Source organism: Palaemon carinicauda, chromosome 15, assembly GCF_036898095.1.
Source record: "Palaemon carinicauda isolate YSFRI2023 chromosome 15, ASM3689809v2, whole genome shotgun sequence".
NCBI lineage: Eukaryota > Metazoa > Arthropoda > Malacostraca > Decapoda > Palaemonidae > Palaemon > Palaemon carinicauda.
The window spans coordinates 4,829,809-4,848,656 of record NC_090739.1 but is presented as its reverse complement, the minus strand read 5'-3'; the positions used below and the strand labels follow the sequence as shown (position 1 = coordinate 4,848,656).

The window sequence follows — 18,848 nt, the reverse complement described above, 5'->3', positions numbered from 1 at the left end:
ACACTTCGTAGGGGTAAAATGGCAAGAAAACGAAAACGATAAGAAAGGGGGGGAGCCGTTCATAAGGCATCCCTCCTCCCCGTTTCGAAAGCGTGCCCTGCGCCGCTCACGGCGCCATCTGTATTCCTTTTTGCGTAGCTCTACGACTCGGTGTATTTTCCCTGTTTACTACCCAATCTTGGAATTTTCTCGTTAATAATGCTTTCTCCAACTTCTTCTGCCTCGGATAAGTTGAGTATTATTTCTTTTATGTATAAATGTAGGCTCTTGGTTAAAATTAAAGTTATTAAAAGAGTTATCTTTGATACAAGAGCTGTTGCCTGCTGGAGGCATCATGGATGCTGTCGCTCGCTAGAATAGGATTTATTTGTTAGCAAGAGCGACGTTCCCAGCCCCCTTTGCGCTTAAATATTAGCTACTTAGCTTATTTAGGAATTCTGTTATGATGCGATAGTAATGTGCCTGGCGAAATTACCAAGGCTACCAACACTAGTCTTCGTAGGCTAGTTGTTGGCCTATGTACTTCCTGCATGATAATTAGTCTTCCAAATGTGAAATTTTTGCTTTAAGCGTTAGGCAACGTTATACATATTAGTCCTTTTCGAGTACCTTCCAAGATAGTATTGATGTGAGTTTCGGTGAATTAGGTAATCGATTCTCTTAGTGCCTAGGCTAGGTTGTCTTAGGTCATTATAATATTATCTGTTCCCCGTTTGCTCCCTTCTCTTAGGGGAAGGGGCAAACCCTTTCCCTCTGTTTAAGCCTTAGGCTTAACTCTAGTGGTTTATTTGAATTAATCTTCAAATATATCTATGCTGGGGTAGTACTGTACCTTCCCGTTCCAACAGTATTGGTTCAGAGGGTGACAGTACAACAGTGTTTAGTCTGAGCCCGGTTTGTCTGGCATGGGGCAGAGTCTCCCTTGCCGATTGACTCGGGCACTAAGGGTTCCCCCCTTAGTCCACCTTGTTGGGTTCCAGTAGTGATCCCTTTACTCGGTGACTCTTCAGACTGTCCTTGCCGTTCCGGTCTCGGGATATGTTCCCTTTTCTGGAAAGGCAATTCCTTCCTTGCCGTGGTTCGTGGGAGGCAGCCAGTAGTGCCGGCCTCCCTCTCGGGTCTTTCTCTAACTGAGATGAACTGTCTTAGTTGGGAATGACCCTTAACCAAGGTAAGGTTGGATAGGACCCTCTGTCCTTCCCTTCTCTTTTTCCGTTCATTGTGTCAGTCGTCTGCATCCTTGCCTAGCCTAGGTTGGGATGAGGAACTGACGTGGTCTCCTGTCGGCCGGCAAAGTGTGCCGACCGGCAGAGACCATTACTGTGAGTGCTGCCCGGTCCTTTCTTGGTCCCTCTATCGCTGCCGTCTGAAAATTCAGTAGGCAGCGGTTAGGAAGCTTGACTTAGTGTCTTCCCCTTCCTTTCGGCACTCTTTCGGGTGCCGGGCTCAGAGACTTATAGTCTCTTAACCCGGCACTCACTCTTTTGTCTTAGTATGTGTTGTCCTTGCCGTCTGCCGGCCTACAGGCCGGCCGTCGGTGGGGAGGGGTTGTTCTCCAGTTCTCTTGCTGTCGGTCGGCGTTGGGTGTATACCTTTGCCGGCCGGTCTATTGCTCATCTGCCGGCCACTACAAGTGGGGCCGGCAGCCGAGTGCTGCCTAGTGTGTGGGGGCCAGCCGGCAGGGTTTGTTTACTGCTGCCGGCCGGCCCGCGACACTGCCCAGTCAGCCGGCCACTAAATATGATGGCCGGCAACTCAGTGCAAACCGGGTGGCTACGGTCTGGCAACCACTGCCGGCCGGTTCAGGCATGGGTTCTGGAGTTCTCCCCAATAAAGGTGATCTGATGTTGTGTACTTGAGATCTACCTTTCGAAAACAAGGGGGGGGGGTGCTGAGCGGCAATAGCCGGCTGGCACACCACCCTCAGGTACTGTATCAGTCCTCTCTTGGTGGTATATTCAACCAAGGGAGTTCATGATGTAGTAGGTTACAACACTGTCTTTTCTATCTTACTTGTGTTACTGGTATAATCACCTGGTGTCGCCTTACAAGGATAAAAGATAATTCTTTTATTCCTGGCCAGAATGGTATTATTTTACCTTAGGTGTGAGCTACACCTAATTTCCTTTGGAAATACGTTCTCTGGTTATTCTAGTAAAGACTAACTATGTGACTTGGCCGGTGGGCTTCCACAGGTGTTTGTGTGGGTTTCACAAGTAGGTGTCTTTCCCTTATTCTTTTGTTGAATACTCATTTGTTACATGTGAATTAAAATTCACTTGATATTCATGGAAATTTTTCTTCTTTTACAGGAGGAGCATCCGAAGTGTGATAGTGTCTTCTGCAATGTCCGCAGTAAGAACTTTTGCGGACATACCTCGTGTAGGAGGCACGCAGCTTGTGCAGCCTCCAATGATGAACATCGTTACTGGGATCCGCAGGTATGTGCTGTATGTACTAACCTGCTATCAGAGGCTTTTGAATCCCCTAGGTCGGCGGAGTCAAGAGATGCAGCGAGGGAGAGGCTTCGTGTATGGGTAAGGGGTTTTCAGAAAAACACCACTGGACCTTATCTTCCTAACGAGAAGATGAGGGCATACCTTTTTCCCAAGGCTTCCCCTGATGCTGTTGTTCCCCAGCCTCGGCCGGAGATCCCTCTGATCCAGATCCCAGTGGAGGAGGATGTCGCTGACGCCTTGCAGGACATCCAGTTGGACGACAAGATGTCCGACTTGTCTGATCGTGCGGAGCAGGATCTCCTCGCAGAGGGCGAGGAGCAAGATCGAGATCCTATTGCTGTGGAGGAAGAGGTTCCCGTTTCATCAGACGTGCCGGTTCAGGTCCCTGAACCTATCCCCTCTACCTCGTCCGCTCTTCCAGCAGAGCTTGGACAGGCTCTCTCTTCCATCGTTGGTATGATCCAACAGATGCAGAGGGAGAATAATCAGAAGGCCGCTACTTTGGAGCTCCAGATGCAGAAGATCACAGCATCACGTGGACCTCCAAAGAAGCTCAACGTTAAGGACCTTCCTCTGTGCTCGGATGCCAACCCGTGGAGATATGCCGAGCACATGCCGATGACGATTGGGAAGATCGTCATGTCGGAGAAACTGGGTTCAGTTCCCCTTGAGGAGGTGGAATTCTGGCCCAGTAGAGGGGCCTACCCGGACTGCTATGTCCGTTTGAAGAAGGAGCCGGCTTCGAAGGAGGAGACGGAACCAAAGGAAGTGATTATCCTAGATCACTCCAAGGCTCAAGCCACCTTGACAGCTGCTTTAAAGGAGAGGGGGTTCTCAAACTCGAAGGTTGCCGCCTTGAGCAAGAAACACCCCTCCTTTGTATCCTCCCCGGCTAGGGCCTTCCCCTTTATGCAAAAGGGGTTTGCGGCCGTCATCAAGGCAGTTGAAGCTGGCAAGCCGTGCCCGTCTTTGGAGGAATGTAAACCTCTATCGCTGGCATTGCCAATGGATAACAAGGACTGGAAGGAGGTGCACCTTACCTTCTCGGTTGGGAAGTTAGACGCCGACATTGCAGGACAGCAGTTCGGCGAAAACCTTCCCAAGTTGTCGGAATTCCTTCTTCGGAGGGAATTGGACACAAAGGAGCGCCTGGCAGCCTCGATGTCTCTCCAGACCAACATGGAGACGATGGCTAGCGACCCCAAGATGCCAGAGATGTTCATGGTTATGGCCAAAATCCATCTGGCCACAGTAACCAAGGACCTCTATTGCTTTGTTAAAGCAAGGAGAGCCTGTAGGGAGTTTGTGTTTGCCTCGGCCACAGTGAGGCACGAACCCAAGAGGCTAATTTCATCCAACATCTGGGGTAAAGATCTCTTTCCCAAGGACGTGGTCAAAGAGATCGTGGACAAGGCTGCCACTGAGAACCGCAATCTTCTCCTGAAGTGGGGCCTGTCCCTTAAGAGGAAGTCTTCCCCGGATGAGGGCCCTCAGCCGAAAGGAAAGGCGAAGAAGTCAAGGTTTTCCTCCCGTCCAGCCAAGTCCTTCAAACAGCAAAGACCACAGCAGCAACAGCCAGCTTTGCCTCCGGTTCCACAACTGGTAGCCCAGACCCCGACCACCTTCCAATGGGTTCCCCAAGCAATGTCATCAGCTTCCCCTGCATTCAATCCCGTGTTCGAGGGACAGTCGACCACGTTTCGTGCAAGACCCAGAGGAGCAGCTAGAGGGTCATCAAGACGCCCCTCTAGGGGACGAGGATTCAGAGGTGGTCGCGGCCAGGGAGGCAAGACTGCAGGACAGTCAAAGTGAAGTGTCGCCGGTAGGTGGGAGACTTCAGTATTTCCGGGATCGCTGGACCTTCGATCCCTGGGCCCACAGCCTTCTCAAAAATGGACTGGGTTGGAGTTGGTACAGTACTCCGCCCCAGTGCCCTCAATTTTTCCAACACTCCACCCCCGTTTTGGAGGAGTACATCCAAGATCTGTTGGAGAAAAAGGTGATCAGGAGGGTAAAGTCCATCAAGTTCCAAGGGAGGCTGTTTTGTGTTCCCAAGAAAGACTCGGGGAAACTCAGAGTCATTCTGGACTTGTCACCACTCAACAAGTTCATAGTGAACCACAAGTTCAAAATGTTAACGTTACAACACATAAGGGCCTTACTGCCCAAGAGGGCATATACCGTCTCCATCGACTTGTCAGACGCATATTGGCACGTTCCAATAAGTCGTCGTCTCTCCCCCTACCTAGGATTCAAGCTACAACAAAAACTTTACGCTTTCAGGGCGATGCCCTTCGGACTAAACATAGCCCCAAGGATCTTTACGAAGCTTGCGAGCGCAGCTCTCAAACAGTTACGCCTAAAAGGGTTCCAGGTAGTAGCCTACCTGGACGATTGGTTGGTGTGGGCAGCATCCAGAGCAGAATGCTTGCAAGCTTCCCTACAAGTGATTCAGTTCCTGGAATATCTAGGCTTCATGATCAACAGAAAGAAGTCTCGTCTTTCTCCAGCTCAGAGGTTCCAGTGGTTGGGAATTCACTGGGATTTAGTGTCACACCGTCTTTCCATCCCGATGTCAAAGAGGAAGGAAATAGCAGGGTCTGTCAGGAGACTTCTAGGTTCCGAGAGGATATCAAGACGCGAACAAGAGAGGGTTTTGGGCTCTCTTCAGTTTGCATCAGTAACAGACCCTGTGCTAAGAGCACAGCTAAAAGATGCAGCGGGAGTATGGAGAACCTTTGCATCGAAAGAGCGAAGGGACGTAAAGAGACCGGTCCCACTTCGGCTACGTTCTCTTCTCAGACCGTGGTCTCAAGCCAGTCGTCTAAAGAGGTCTCTACCTCTTCAGCCACCCCCCCCGTCAGTGACAATCCACACAGACGCCTCAAAGGTAGGGTGGGGGGGTCACTCCCATCGGAAAAAAGTGCAAGGAATCTGGTCCAAGCTATTTGGGACCTTTCACATAAACTTTCTAGAAGCTATGGCAGTACTTCTGACCCTGAAGAAAGTATCCCCACGTCACTCGATCCACGTAAGGTTGGTACTGGACAGCGAGGTGGTTGTGAAATGTCTGAATCGGCGGGGATCGAGATCCCCACCTCTCAACCAGGTGATGTTAGCCATATTCCGACTGGCGGAGAAGAAGAAGTGGCACCTGTCAGCAGTTCACCTTCAAGGAGTCCGGAATGTGACCGCGGACGCTCTATCCAGGGTAACACCGATAGAGACAGAATGGTCCCTAGACGCAGGATCATTCTCTTTCATCTTGAGTCAAGTCCCAGAACTGCAGATAGACCTCTTCGCGACGAAGGACAACAAGAAGCTGCCGAAATATGTGTCCCCATATGTGGACCCCGCGGCAGAAGCAATAGATGCGATGTCCCTCGATTGGAACAGATGGTCCAGGATCTACCTGTTTCCCCCTCACAATCTGATGTTGAGGGTCCTCAACAAACTGAGATCCTTCAAGGGAGTAGCAGCAATAGTGGCCCACAAGTGGCCGAACAGTGTATGGTTCCCTCTGGCTCTGGAACTACGACTGAAGTTCCTACCACTCCCGGACCCAGTTCTGTCCCAGCAAGTCCAGAAGTCGACTGTCTTCGCTTCATTACAGAAGACCCGAACCCTGCAGCTCATGATTTTCTCTCCCTAGCGGTGAAGAAACGGTTCGGAATCTCGAAAGATAGTATCGACTTCCTGGAAGAATACAAGTGTAAGTCTACTAGGAGGCAGTACGAATCTGCATGGAAGAAATGGGTAGCCTTTGTCAAAGATAAGAACCCGCACGAGATCTCTACGGAGTTCTGCCTATCCTTCTTCATTCACCTCCACGGACAGGGGCTGGCGGCGAACACAATTTCTACATGTAAGTCAGCTCTAACAAGACCCATTCTATATGCCTTCCAGGTAGACCTCGCTAACGAAATGTTTAATAAGATCCCAAAGGCCTGTGCTAGGCTTAGACCATCAGCTCCTCCAAAGCCTATTTCATGGTCATTAGACAAAGTCCTTCATTTTGCCTCATTACTAGATAATGAGGAATGTGCGTTGAAGGACCTGACTCAAAAAGTGATCTTCCTTTTTGCCCTTGCTTCTGGGGCCAGAGTTAGTGAGATTGTGGCCCTCTCGAGAGAGGAGGGCCGAGTTCAGTTCCTGGATGGGGGAGAACTGAACCTGTTTCCGGACCCTACGTTTCTCGCTAAGAACGAGTTGCCCACCAACAGGTGGGGTCCCTGGAGAATCTGCCCTCTGAAAGAAGATGCATCTCTATGTCCCGTAGAATGCCTTAAGGTCTATCTTCGTAGAACTTCAGACTTCCATGGGGGCCAACTATTCAGAGGAGAAACATCGGGCTCGAATTTATCTTTAAATCAACTTAGGGCGAAAATTACATATTTTATTCGCAGAGCGGATCCTGACAGTTCACCCGCAGGTCATGATCCGAGGAAAGTTGCTTCATCTTTAAACTTCTTTAATTTTATGGATTTTGAACACCTTCGTTCATACACTGGCTGGAAGTCTTCCAGGGTATTCTTTCGCCACTATGCTAAGCAAGTGGAGCAGCTAAAGAGGTCTGTGGTAGCAGTTGGTTGCGTCGTTAACCCTGCTGTTTAACTCTGCGAGGAACAGCGGAATCATTTGGGACTTGGATTCTTGGGTGAATAGTTAGTTATATATGTTGATATAACTGGTAGTGTAGGCTCTCAGAGCCCACAGTGACTGTTCCAACGTGATGGTGATGGTAACATAAGTACAGACAGGGTGCCAAGCGTTTGCCAACGCTATTGTCAGCAAAGTAGTAACATGGACGTTAAGTTTGATACCGGGGTATGTGTAAGTGACACATATGTTTTCTTTCAGATAATCATTCATCCATGCACTACAGTACTTGTGAAAATTGTTGGTCATCCACCTAGCATATGTACATATTTATGGTGACCATATCTATTTATTGTTTCTCAATAAACTTGTTCTCGGGAACCTTGCGTCTCCTTCACCTATATTTTTTGATTTCATATTGTTTTTTGAGCATTTAGCCTATGTATATTAATCGGGGATATCTATAATAGCCTATTCCTTAATGCAAAGCCTGGATTATACTGGTTTATACTTTCCTTAGCAATAAGGACTCCACCCCTTTCTGAGGACGGTGGTAGCAGCAAGTTTAATCCTACGCAGATATAACCTTTTGTCTATTTTACTTCGACCAGGGTGCTGGTCGGGACTTTTTCTTTTGGATACGGTAGTCCCGTAAGACTTCGCTTCATATAGAGTGAGACCACTATATGGTACTGGCTAGCGAGTGATTCATACATAGGTATATGTACTCTTCGTTCGTTTCTAGAGTCTAGTAAGACTCCTCCCTGTAGGGGGCAGGAAGCACTCTCATGGCTTATGATTAGTGAAAAGATGTATAACGGTAACATCTTAGGTCTGTCAGTCGAGTTGACTAAGAAACATTCTTGAGGAGTACGGCACGTATTGAGAATCCACAGATACAGTAATGCTCTGGTATACTTCCATCAGGACGACATGGCTTGAGCCCAAAAAACGGATTTTGAGCGAAGCGAAAAATCTATTTTTGGGTAAGATAGCCATGTCGTCCTGATGGACCCGCCCTGCTCCTTTTCAAAATAAATATGAGTGAAAAGGATAGTAGGACCCCTCCCTACATACAGTATCTGTAGCACCTCGTGTATCGCTACAAGGAATACAGATGGCGCCGTGAGCGGCGCAGGGCACGCTTTCGAAACGGGGAGGAGGGATGCCTTATGAACGGCTCCCCCCCTTTCTTATCGTTTTCGTTTTCTTGCCATTTTACCCCTACGAAGTGTTAACTCTATTCGGGGTATAGATTGCTATGAGGCGTGTCAAGAATACGTCCACTGATATTTACGATATCCCTAAGGTCTTTCTTAGGGATACTCGCTCCAGGAGTTAGAATTCTGGGTACCTGAAGGTAAATTCTCTGGGAATATCGCTGTAGTTGTAATATACCCTAGGAAGCTGCCTTTAAGGAACTTCCATCAGGACGACATGGCTATCTTACCCAAAAATAGATTTTTCGCTTCGCTCAAAATCCGTTTTTATTTTCATTAGTAAAATAAATTTTTGAATATACTTACCCGATGATCATGAATTTAAGGACCCGCCCTTCCTCCCCATAGAGAACCAGTGGACTGAGGAGAAAATTGAGTTCTTGTTGACAAGAAGTACTTGAGTACCTGCTCACAGATGGCGCTGTTGTGTACACCCCCACCTGTATAGCGATCGCTGGCGTATCCCGACCGTAGATTTCTGTCGGGCAACAGAGTTGACAGCTACATGATCATCGGGTAAGTATATTCAAAAATTTATTTTACTAATGAAAATAACATTTTTTATGATAACATTTTTAATTTTTATACTCACCTGATGTCCATATTGCTTGTATATAAAACTGTGTTAACACCTACCCTAAAATAAAAAAATCCATGTACTCTCTCCTTGCTAAAATTCCTCCCCTTGACGGGCTACCAATGTTGAGTCCAATTCTCACATAAGGTGGGGCAATCTTAGATGAACAAATCTCTCCCCTGGGAACCAATATGAACATCAGGGAGTTTCATAAAATAATCTTTCTTTGTGATAGGAGTAAAGCTTGGAAAATATTGCACTCTGTTTATCAATCGTTGCTTTATAGGATTCATTAAATGGTGTTATTTCGTACCGTATCCTAACATGGGCTTCCTTACCCTAACTAGGCCTTTGTCTCTGAGTTAACACCTCTAGTAATAGTACCACTTGTTCCCCCATATTCACACCAACATACAATTTCAGTTTGTATTTATAATGAAAATTGTGTCTTATTCATTTTTGCTTTGCTCCTGATAGATTTTTTTAATCATTACCGACTCCCCCCCTCTGTCATTGCATGTCACGCTGTACACCGTAGGCATTACTTCAAAGTGGTTGTAGCATTCTGTTGGCCCCTAGCTGCAGTTGCTTTATATCTAATGTACAGTATCTCCATTCCTGTGTGCTTTATACCATTTTGCGGTCTTAATGTCCTTATAAGGCCCAGTACTGAGCTGAGCTGTATATACTAAATTCATAAATCCAATTCAGTAAATCCTGTTCATTCATTACTGACTGCATTAAAAAGTTTAGAGGTGCCTTATTCATCACAGCCTCATGGCTTTCTGCCTCCTTTTACTTTTCATCCATTTTCTTTCATCTCGGCCTATCTAGTCATCCTGTTTCTTTAACTTTACTTTACTGTTCCAATTATCATTTCTCATAACATTCAAGAATTTATTCATTGGTCTTGCTCAGTTAATTTTCAATATTTAACTTAGCCGGTGATTATAATAGCTGCAACTCTGTTGCTCGACAGAAAACTCTAAGGTAAAATTCGCCAGCGATCGCTACACAGGTTGCGGGTGTGCCCAACAGCGCCATCTGTCGTCCAGATACCCAGTACTCAATGTTAACAAAGAACTCAATTTTCTCTCTGTCGTGCTCCCGACAAGACGTGCTTATTCGCTGTTGCTAAACTGGATTTGTTTTCACAACTAATTGGTGAAGTACACTATTCTAGTTTTGAGCTTTCGCTATGCAGGTGTTTTATCTTCATCTTAAATCTTGAACTCGTTTTGGATAGATTTAATTATGGTGACAAAGAGAGTATGGACTTTCTTTCACTTTTAAATGGCCGACCCTTCCCTTAGCGGAAGTGTGTTTAGGCTTTTAGTAATTATATCACGTTATAGATTTTCCTCTATATATTTTATATCTCTCCGCCTTTATTAGGCCTCTTCGATTAACTTTCCATTTATTATAAACATATAAAAATAATTTTAATGTTTTGTTTATATAGACCTTTCCTGAGAGTAGGCGGTCCTAACTTGGAAACCGAAGTTAATCAACGTTGAGCCCTTTATATCGTAATTAGCTTTTAAAGTGCTAAGGATTTAAAACTTTTTAAATGTAATATTTTATGAAAGAATTTCTTTGATAGTCTTCGTACTGTTTTCAAAGATGAACTAACGTTTAGTTTATTTATGCTACGCAGTTGTTGACATTCAGGACGTTCAACATGCGCTCTATCGTTACGATAGAGAGAGAGTGTATCACGGTTTCACTTTGCAGTAAGAGTAAATCGATTCTGACGTTTTGTTCATTCTTTCTTAGCTTAAATGTTTTAAATTCTATTTTAAAGGAACTTTTTATTTGAAAAACCTTTCAGTTTTTTCCTTTAGTCAAATAACATGTTTTTTTGACGAAATATAATTGGGCTCTTCTCTTAGGTGCGAAATCAAGAGAGAAAGAGAGAGAGAGATAGAGACGGAGGGAGAGAGAGAGATAGAGACGGAGGGAGAGAGAGGAGAGAAAACGTTCCGTTCAAGCGGGTAACGTTGTTCTCGTGTTACTCTCGTCCCTAGTCGCTGTTCGGGGAGGAAGGATATAAAACGTTTTAGTTTTTTATTCTCGTCCCCAGGCTATGTGCGGTGAGAGATTGAAAACGTAGTTATATGAACTAGTGTTTAGTCTCTTTCCCAGCCACTGATTTTATTTTATCTTTAAATATGTTTTCTGTTTTTTGCTGGTATTAATGAGCTTGCATTATACGACTGTTTTCGCAATTACTACCTTTTAATGAAGGGTAGAATTGCGTGTTTCAGGTAGAAATCAGTAAAAATTTCAGTGAAATAAGTGCAAAACAGAAAATCGAAGTGATAAAGTGATATGCGCAAAGTGTTACAGTGTTGCGTCCGAGGGTTCGTCTGTTCGTGCCTGTCGTTCACCTAGTCCGGGACCTCTTACATGCTCCCAAGCCCAGGGGAGAAGTAATGTCAAACGACTTATGGGTTCGAGAGGCCTTGACCAACGAACAGACGTTTTCCCTCTATGGTATCGGGTGTATCTTACCAAGATCTCCCCTACCATAAGACGAGAGAGACGTTGTTTCTCCTCGTCATCCGAAGGCTTTTCGCATAAGAAACTTGTCACAAGGTTTCGAAGCCCTTAAGCGAAAGTCAGTCCTTTCAGGACAGGTCCAGCGTCCTGGTTACAACCATTAGGACAGCTCTGACCCTATGCAGTCATCGGATAACTGCTCGCCGCCTAACAAAAGCGTAACACAGACTCCGAGAGTCTTTTTTTGTAGGCAAAGTGTTGCGGTCACAGACGTTACCCTCGTCTCTTACCACAACCATTTCCGTTGATCCTTAATGGGTTGTATGGCAAGACATGCAGTATATGCTTGCCTCCCTTATGGAAGACTATTCTGCCGATTAGTCCGTTGAGTCTAGCCGTTTATCTCATCGATATCCTGGCTTTCAGCCAACCTAACGTTCCTTTGTGCTTACTGTTGACGTTGGCGTAGCTTAGTCACGTCAGTCAGGTTGTTTAGAACCACACTCGATGCGGTCTCGTGTGGTTTTTCAGCCGCATTTGGACGTTAGGCCACTTGCTGAGGCTCCTGTTGACGTTCAAGACGTTCACTAACAATCGGAGTTGACTTGTTTTGACGCTGTGCGTCAACCTCCGCATTCTAGAGTTGTTTTGACTGCTCAGTCTAGGCAGTCAAAGCAGTCTCGAGTGGACGCTGTGCGTCCTCACGCACCTGTTGTGGTTGACAGTTCAGTTGTTGACAGTTCACAGACTGTCAAGCAGTTACATGACGTTGCGTTCTGGTCCGCTACTAATGCACCAGTGAGTGTGGACTCGGCTTGTAAAGCATTGCCACCACGGTAGGTCTCTCCCTTGCTTGAGACTCAGCTTTTATCGGACAAGGTTCCTGTAGATGAGGAAGTTGCTGTTCCCCCTCCTACTGATATTCCCTTGAGGACTCTGTCAGATGGAGAGGAGCCTAAAGCTGCTTAGCCTCCTATGGACTTGATGATTTTTTTAAGGATCTTTGTCCGGATCTTTTTGTAACTGCTGCTCCTCGTTCGCCTAAACGTCAGAGCTTACACTAGGCCTAGCTACTTCGAAGCCGTTGTTTTTAAGCTAGTGCTCTCTCGCTCTCCTAGAGAGCTTTACGTTGGCTAGGCGACTGGTTTTTCACCAGGAGGAGTTTGGGGGATACAGCCTTTGCTTTCCCTTCTTTTAAACTGGTTTATAGAGCGAGAGTCTGATATGACACGAGAGAAGTTCACGGCTTGGGAGTTCATGCCTCTGCCCAGATAGACTTCTCAATTCTCGTAGACTCTCCCTGGCGCCTGGCCAGGAGACGCTCCAAGTTGTTTACAGGTCAACTTCACAGCTGTTTTCGAGCCTTTGAAGTTTTGCTGTACAATTATGTCACGCATAACAAGGCTTTCAGGGATGGTAAACGGTACCGCCTCTGTCGCTAACCCCGTCTGTTGCCACACCTGCTCCCGTAGACCCTAAATGGGCTTTGCTGCATGACATGCAGTCCAAGCTTGCGTCCTTGATAGAGGACTTTAATGCGGAGAAGGTTGCTACCGAACCTTCTGGCCAACAACCTTCCAACCGGTCGGTTGTGCGCCCTGTTGACGCTGAGGTAACCTACTCGCGTCTGCCAGTTGAGGTGGTTCCTCCACCGATGCGACCCAGTGTGGGTTGCCAGCCGCACGTTGACGTTAAGCGACGCTCGGAGGTGGTTGTTGACGTTCAGGACGTTCAACAACCAGCAGAGGTGACTTGTTTTGACGCAGTGCGTCAACCTCAGCAACCCGGTAGGGTGTTGACTGCACAACCCAGACGGTCTAGACAGTCTCGGGTTGACGCTGTGCTTCCTCGCGCACCCATGGTTGTTGACAGTTCACAGACTGTGCAGCAGTTCCATGATATTGCGTCCGGCTCCGTCACGCATCCACCAGTGCGACCGGACTCAGCGAGCCAGACGTTGCCCACTCCGTTGCCGTTTCCTCATCAGTTTTCGGATGAGGAACCCTCTGATGAGGACGTTGCTGAACAACAAGACGATCAGCCCCCAGAATAGATCAAGCCCTGCTATCCATCCAGAAGATGCTGAAGAAGGAACGCTGCTCAGTCAGGCTGTGGATGAGTCTGGTAGGGACGCTGTCATCCGTGGAACAATTTGTGTCACTAGGAAGACTGCACCTCCGTCCTCTTCAATACCATCTAGCTTTTCACTGGAAAAAGGACAAGACGCTAGAAGCGGTCTCGATCCCGGTTTCCGAAAAGATAAAGTCTTGTCTGACTTGGTGGAAGGACAATATCAACCTAAGAGAGGGTCTTCCCCTGGCTGTTCAGACTCCCAACCACGTTCTCTTCTCGGACGCATCGGACGTGGGCTGGGGCGCGACACTAGACGGTCGGGAATGCTCAGGACTGTGGAACTCGAGTCAGAGGAGCATGCATATCAACTGCAAGGAGCTGTTGGCAGTACATCTGGCCTTGAAAAGCTTCAAGTCTCTCCTTCGAGGCAAAGTGGTGGAAGTTAACTCGGACATCACCACGGCCTTGGCGTACATCTCCAAACAAGGAGGTACCCACTCACTGACGTTGTACGAGATCACAAGGGACCTGCTCATCTGGTCAAAAGGTCAAGACATCTCCCTAGTAACGAGGTTCATCCAAGGCGACTTGAACGTCATAGCAGATTGTCTCAGTCGGAAAGGGCAAGTAATTCCAACCGAATGGACCCTCCACAAGGATGTGTGCAAGAGACTTTGGGCCACTTGGGGTAAAACCATCCATAGATCTCTTTGCAACCTCGCTGACCAAGAGGCTTCCAATCTATTGCTCTCCAGTCCCGGACCCAGCAGCAATACATATAGATGCTTTCCTCCTAGATTGATCACATCTGGATCTCTACGTATTCCCACCGTTCAAGATTGTCAACAAGGTACTGCAGAAGTTCGCCTCTCAGGAAGGGACAAGGTTGACGTTAGTTGCTTCCCTCTGGCCCGCGAGAGAATGGTTCACCGAGATACTTCGATGGTTAGAAGACGTTCCCAGTAGTCTTCCTCTAAGGGTAGACCTTTTACGTCAGCCACACGTAAAGAAGGTACTCCAAAGCCTCCACGCTCTTCGTCTGACTGCCTTCAGACTATCGAAAGACTCTCGAGAGCTAGAGGCTTTTCGAAGGAAGCAGCCAGTGCGATTGCTAGAGCAAGGAGAGCTTCTTCCATTAGAGTCTACCAATTGAAGTGGGAAGTCTTCCGAGACTGGTGCAAGTCAGTTTCTGTATCCTCGACCAGTACCTCTGTAGCTCAAATAGCTGTTTTTCTCTTATACCTGAGAAAAGGACGATCCCTTTCAGCTCCCACTATCAAGGGCTACAGAAGCATGTTGGCATCGGTCTTCCGGCATAGAGGCTTAGATCTTTCCAAACATAAAGATCTGCAAGACCTCCTTAAGTCTTTTGAGACCACCAAGGAGTGTCGTTTGGCTACCCCTGGATGGAATTTAGACGTGGTACTAAGATTCTTCATATCAGACAGGTTGGAGCCGTTACAATCAGCCTCCCTGAAAGATCTCACTCTTAAGACTCTTTTCCTGGTATGCTTAGCCTCGGCTAAAAGAGTCAGTGAGATTCATGCCTTCAGCAAGAACATAGGATTTTCGTCAGAAAAAGCCACTTGTTCGCTACAACTTGGTTTTCTAGCCAAAAATGAGCTGCCTTCTCGGCCTTGGCCTAAATCTTTCGATATCCCCAGCTTATCGGAGATCGTAGGCAATGAACTAGAAAGAGTCTTATGCCCTGTTAGAGCTCTTAAGTTCTATTTAAAGCGTACTAAACCTTTACAAGGCCAATCTGAAGCTTTATGGTGTTCAGTTAAGAAACCATCCTTGCCTTTGTCAAAGAATGCTTGGTCAGACTTTATCAGATTGTTAATACGAGAAGCTCATTCACATCTGAGTGAGGAAGACCGAACTTTGCTTAAGGTGAAGACGCACGAAGTTAGAGCTGTAACAACTTCCGTGGCCTTTAAGCAAAATATATCTCTGCAAAGTATAATGGACGCAACCTATTGGAGAAGCAAGTCAGTGTTCGCGTCATTTTACTTGAAAGATGTCCAGTCTCTTTACAAGAACTGCTACACACTGGGACCATTCGTAGCAGCGAGTGCAGTAGTGGGTGAGGGCTCAACCACTACAATTCCCTAATTCCATAACCTTTTTAATCTTTCTCTTGAAATGTTTTTATTGTTGTTTTTGGGTTGTCCGGAAGGCTAAGAAGCCTTTCGCATCCTGGTTGATTTGGCGGGTGGTCAAAGTCATTTCTTGAGAAGCGCCTAGATTAGGGGTTTTGATGAGGTCCTGTTGTATGGGTTGCAACCCTTGATACTTCAGATCCTAGGGGTCGATCAGCATCCTAAGAGGATCGCGAGGCTCCGTAAGGAAGACGTACTTAAAAAGGCAGAGTAATTGTTCAAGTCGACTTCCTTACCAGGTACCTATTTATTTTGTTTTTGTTATTTTGAAAACTTCTAAAATGAAATAAAAATTCTTAGCTCATAATAATGTAAACATATTTTGCTGGTCTCTACCCACCCCCCTGGGTGTGAATCAGCTATTATAATCACCGGCTAAGTTAAATATTGAAAAATGTTATTTTTATAATAAAATAAATTTTTGAATATACTTACCCGGTGATTATAAATTAAAGGACCCTCCCTTCCTCCCCAATAGAGACGCAGTGGGACGAGGAGAAAATTGAGTTCTTTGTTTACATTGAGTACTGGGTATCTGGACGACAGATGGCGCTGTTGGGCACACCCGCAACCTGTGTAGCGATCACTGGCGAATTTTACCTTAGAGTTTTCTGTCGAGCAACAGAGTTGCAGCTATTATAATCACCGGGTAAGTATATTCAAAAATTTATTTTATTATAAAAATAACATTTTATTATATTGATAATAGTATTAATGATGTATGTTAATATAATGCCCATAATGTACAATGAAATAATGTTTATCCATTATTGTTCAACATGAAAAATAGTCTTTTGGCAAAATACTTGACATTTAGGCTTGCATGGAGCCAAAACACTCTTTTACCACTAGTTCTTATATAGGGAATGGAGGTACCTTACTTTGAGCTTTGGTATAGCATGTAAGATCTATCTTGGCTCTTGTCTTCATCAAAATTATGAGATGACAGAATATCAATAGCAATGAATGTCGGCATATTTCTTTTCTAACTATTAGTATGAACTCCTATTTTTGTAAAGTATGTAATTTATTCGACTGAAACCCTATGAGGTGTAGAAACTGCTTATGGTGTACCTCGTGTAACAATAATATGATGGTATATTACTAAAGGCTCTTTATGGCAATTTTGTTGGCTATATTTTGCCATCTACTTTTCTTCTTCTCTCTTGTCTCTTTCCTCTAAGTTGCTCTCACTAAATTTTTGCTTTCCATTTAAGAATAAATCCTATAAATGAGCTCCTAAAAGTAAAGAAATATAATTCTCTTGTCTTTATATGTAATAGTAATAAGGATAAATAACAAAAGTTTGAGTCCAACATTTTCAATGTACAGTATCCTAATTTTTGTGTCTCATTTATAAGCAAATTCTTCAGACCTGTGTCCAATGAGTTTTGAAATGACTGAATGGTCTGATTGATTTGTTTTGGATTATAATTACAGTTACTATTAAATGACTTTTGGTGAACCTGTTAGTTAAACATGTAGTTTAAGATATGATTAGATTGAAATAAGGAACTTATTAGTTGAATGTGTAGCTTGAGATATGAATATATTTAATCGATGAACCTATCAGATGACTGTGTAACAAATCAATTACTGTACCATGATGTTTTTGGCTTTTTTAAGGCCTGACCAGTATTACAAAATAAGCACTAGGAAAATATCTCATTCCTTTTCACTGAAGTTCCCATTTTCTTACATTATTTTGCAACTGATCAATTGAAAACACCTTAGTCCATATTGAAGTTTTGAGATGACGACTATGTTTGCATTATGATATGGAAAATTTGCTGAAATTTTACTTAAAAAAACAATGATACTTAGGAGTACACTCAGGTACACTATTCTATCTAATTTCTCTTCCTCTTGTTTTGTTAAAGTTTATATAGGAGATATTTGTTTAAGTGTTTATGCTGTTCATAAAATATTTTATTTTTCCTTGTTTCCTTTGTGCACTGAGCTATTTTCCCTGTTGGGGCCCCTGGGCTTATAGCATCCTGCTTTTCTAACTAGGGTTGTAGCTTGGCAAGTAATAGTAATAATAATAATAATAATAATAATAGTACATCATATTTGTTTTTTGTATGTTACAATAGCAACTTAAGGAATTTTACCTGCCAGATCTTTACTTTTTCTATCTAGTTTTTTAAGAACTCTGTCATTCTGCATTCCGTTATTCATACTAACACCCTTCTTTGGTATTTGCAGGAAAATGAAGATGTCGTGATAAAAATCAGTGATGCATCTACACACATAATATCTGGTAACAGTAAACTACGAGAAAAGCTGCGGGATATTTTGTTTGAATGTCTGAGTAGCTTCTAAATATATAATTATTTTAAGATTGATTGTTTTTAAATTATACATTTTTATATTGTATATTTGTAATAAAATCTTATAAAACTTGAATTTTTCTTCTATTCAAAGTGTAATAAATAGTACAGTATAGTGTGTGTGAATTTTTTATTAATTTTGATAAGAAACTATCCAAGCAATTACTAAACTATGAACTTCATATACGTAATCCTCTTGCAAACTCTTAACCTAACTTAGAGCGCTACAAAAGCCCAAAAAATTATGTTTAAGTTAATGCCCTTTTTTTAAGACAATTTTTTACATTCTATAAATTTTAAATTGGAATTATTTTTAGTCACCAACTGAAATAGTTACAAGATTGTAATACAGTTTACTTGTACTTGAAATAGGTTGAAAAAAAAAAAGAGATAACATGGATTATAAAGATGTAAACACCACTGATGCTGAATAGCTGTATATTCTTTGTTGGCAATTTGACTCCATATTTTGACCTGTAGTTGTTATTTATGAAATGTTTTTAGATTGATCACTTTGTGGCTACTTTTGGAGTCACAAATGTTACATTTTCAATTGTTTGCAGCATATGGAAATAGCATGCAGCCTATGCAATTGAAAAACTATCAGACAATTTTTAATGTTTAATTCTAGCCAAATTACTCAATTTAGATTTCTTACTATCTTATGGATGGCCAAATACAGTAGTACTGTGCCTTGTTTACAAATTTAATCCCATCTGGGGACAGGCTTCCAACCTAAATACCAGTATTCTAAAACAATTTTTCCCATAAGAAAAATTTTGACAAGGGGCCTATCTAGAGACAAGTGATCTTGCTGTTAGTTAAAATGGGGTAAAAATTTCATGAACACGACATGGACATGCATGATGGTGAAGGGTTCTGCATGAGACTTCATGCTGGTCTCGCTAGTACTTGTACACAAA

The 18,848-nt window shown here is 44.3% G+C and overlaps 1 protein-coding gene across 1 annotated transcript in view; it reads left to right on the top strand.

Annotated features, from left to right (window-relative positions):
* IntS9 (integrator complex subunit 9) overlaps window positions 1-18,001 on the top strand; it is a 107,841-nt gene extending 89,840 nt beyond the window's left edge. The window contains exon 14 of the mRNA XM_068388085.1: window positions 17,801-18,001. Coding sequence (XP_068244186.1) covers window positions 17,801-17,917 — 117 coding nt within the window. The 3' untranslated portion in view covers window positions 17,918-18,001. The remainder of the gene's footprint in view (window positions 1-17,800) is intronic.
* Window positions 18,002-18,848: the final 847 nt, after the last annotated feature.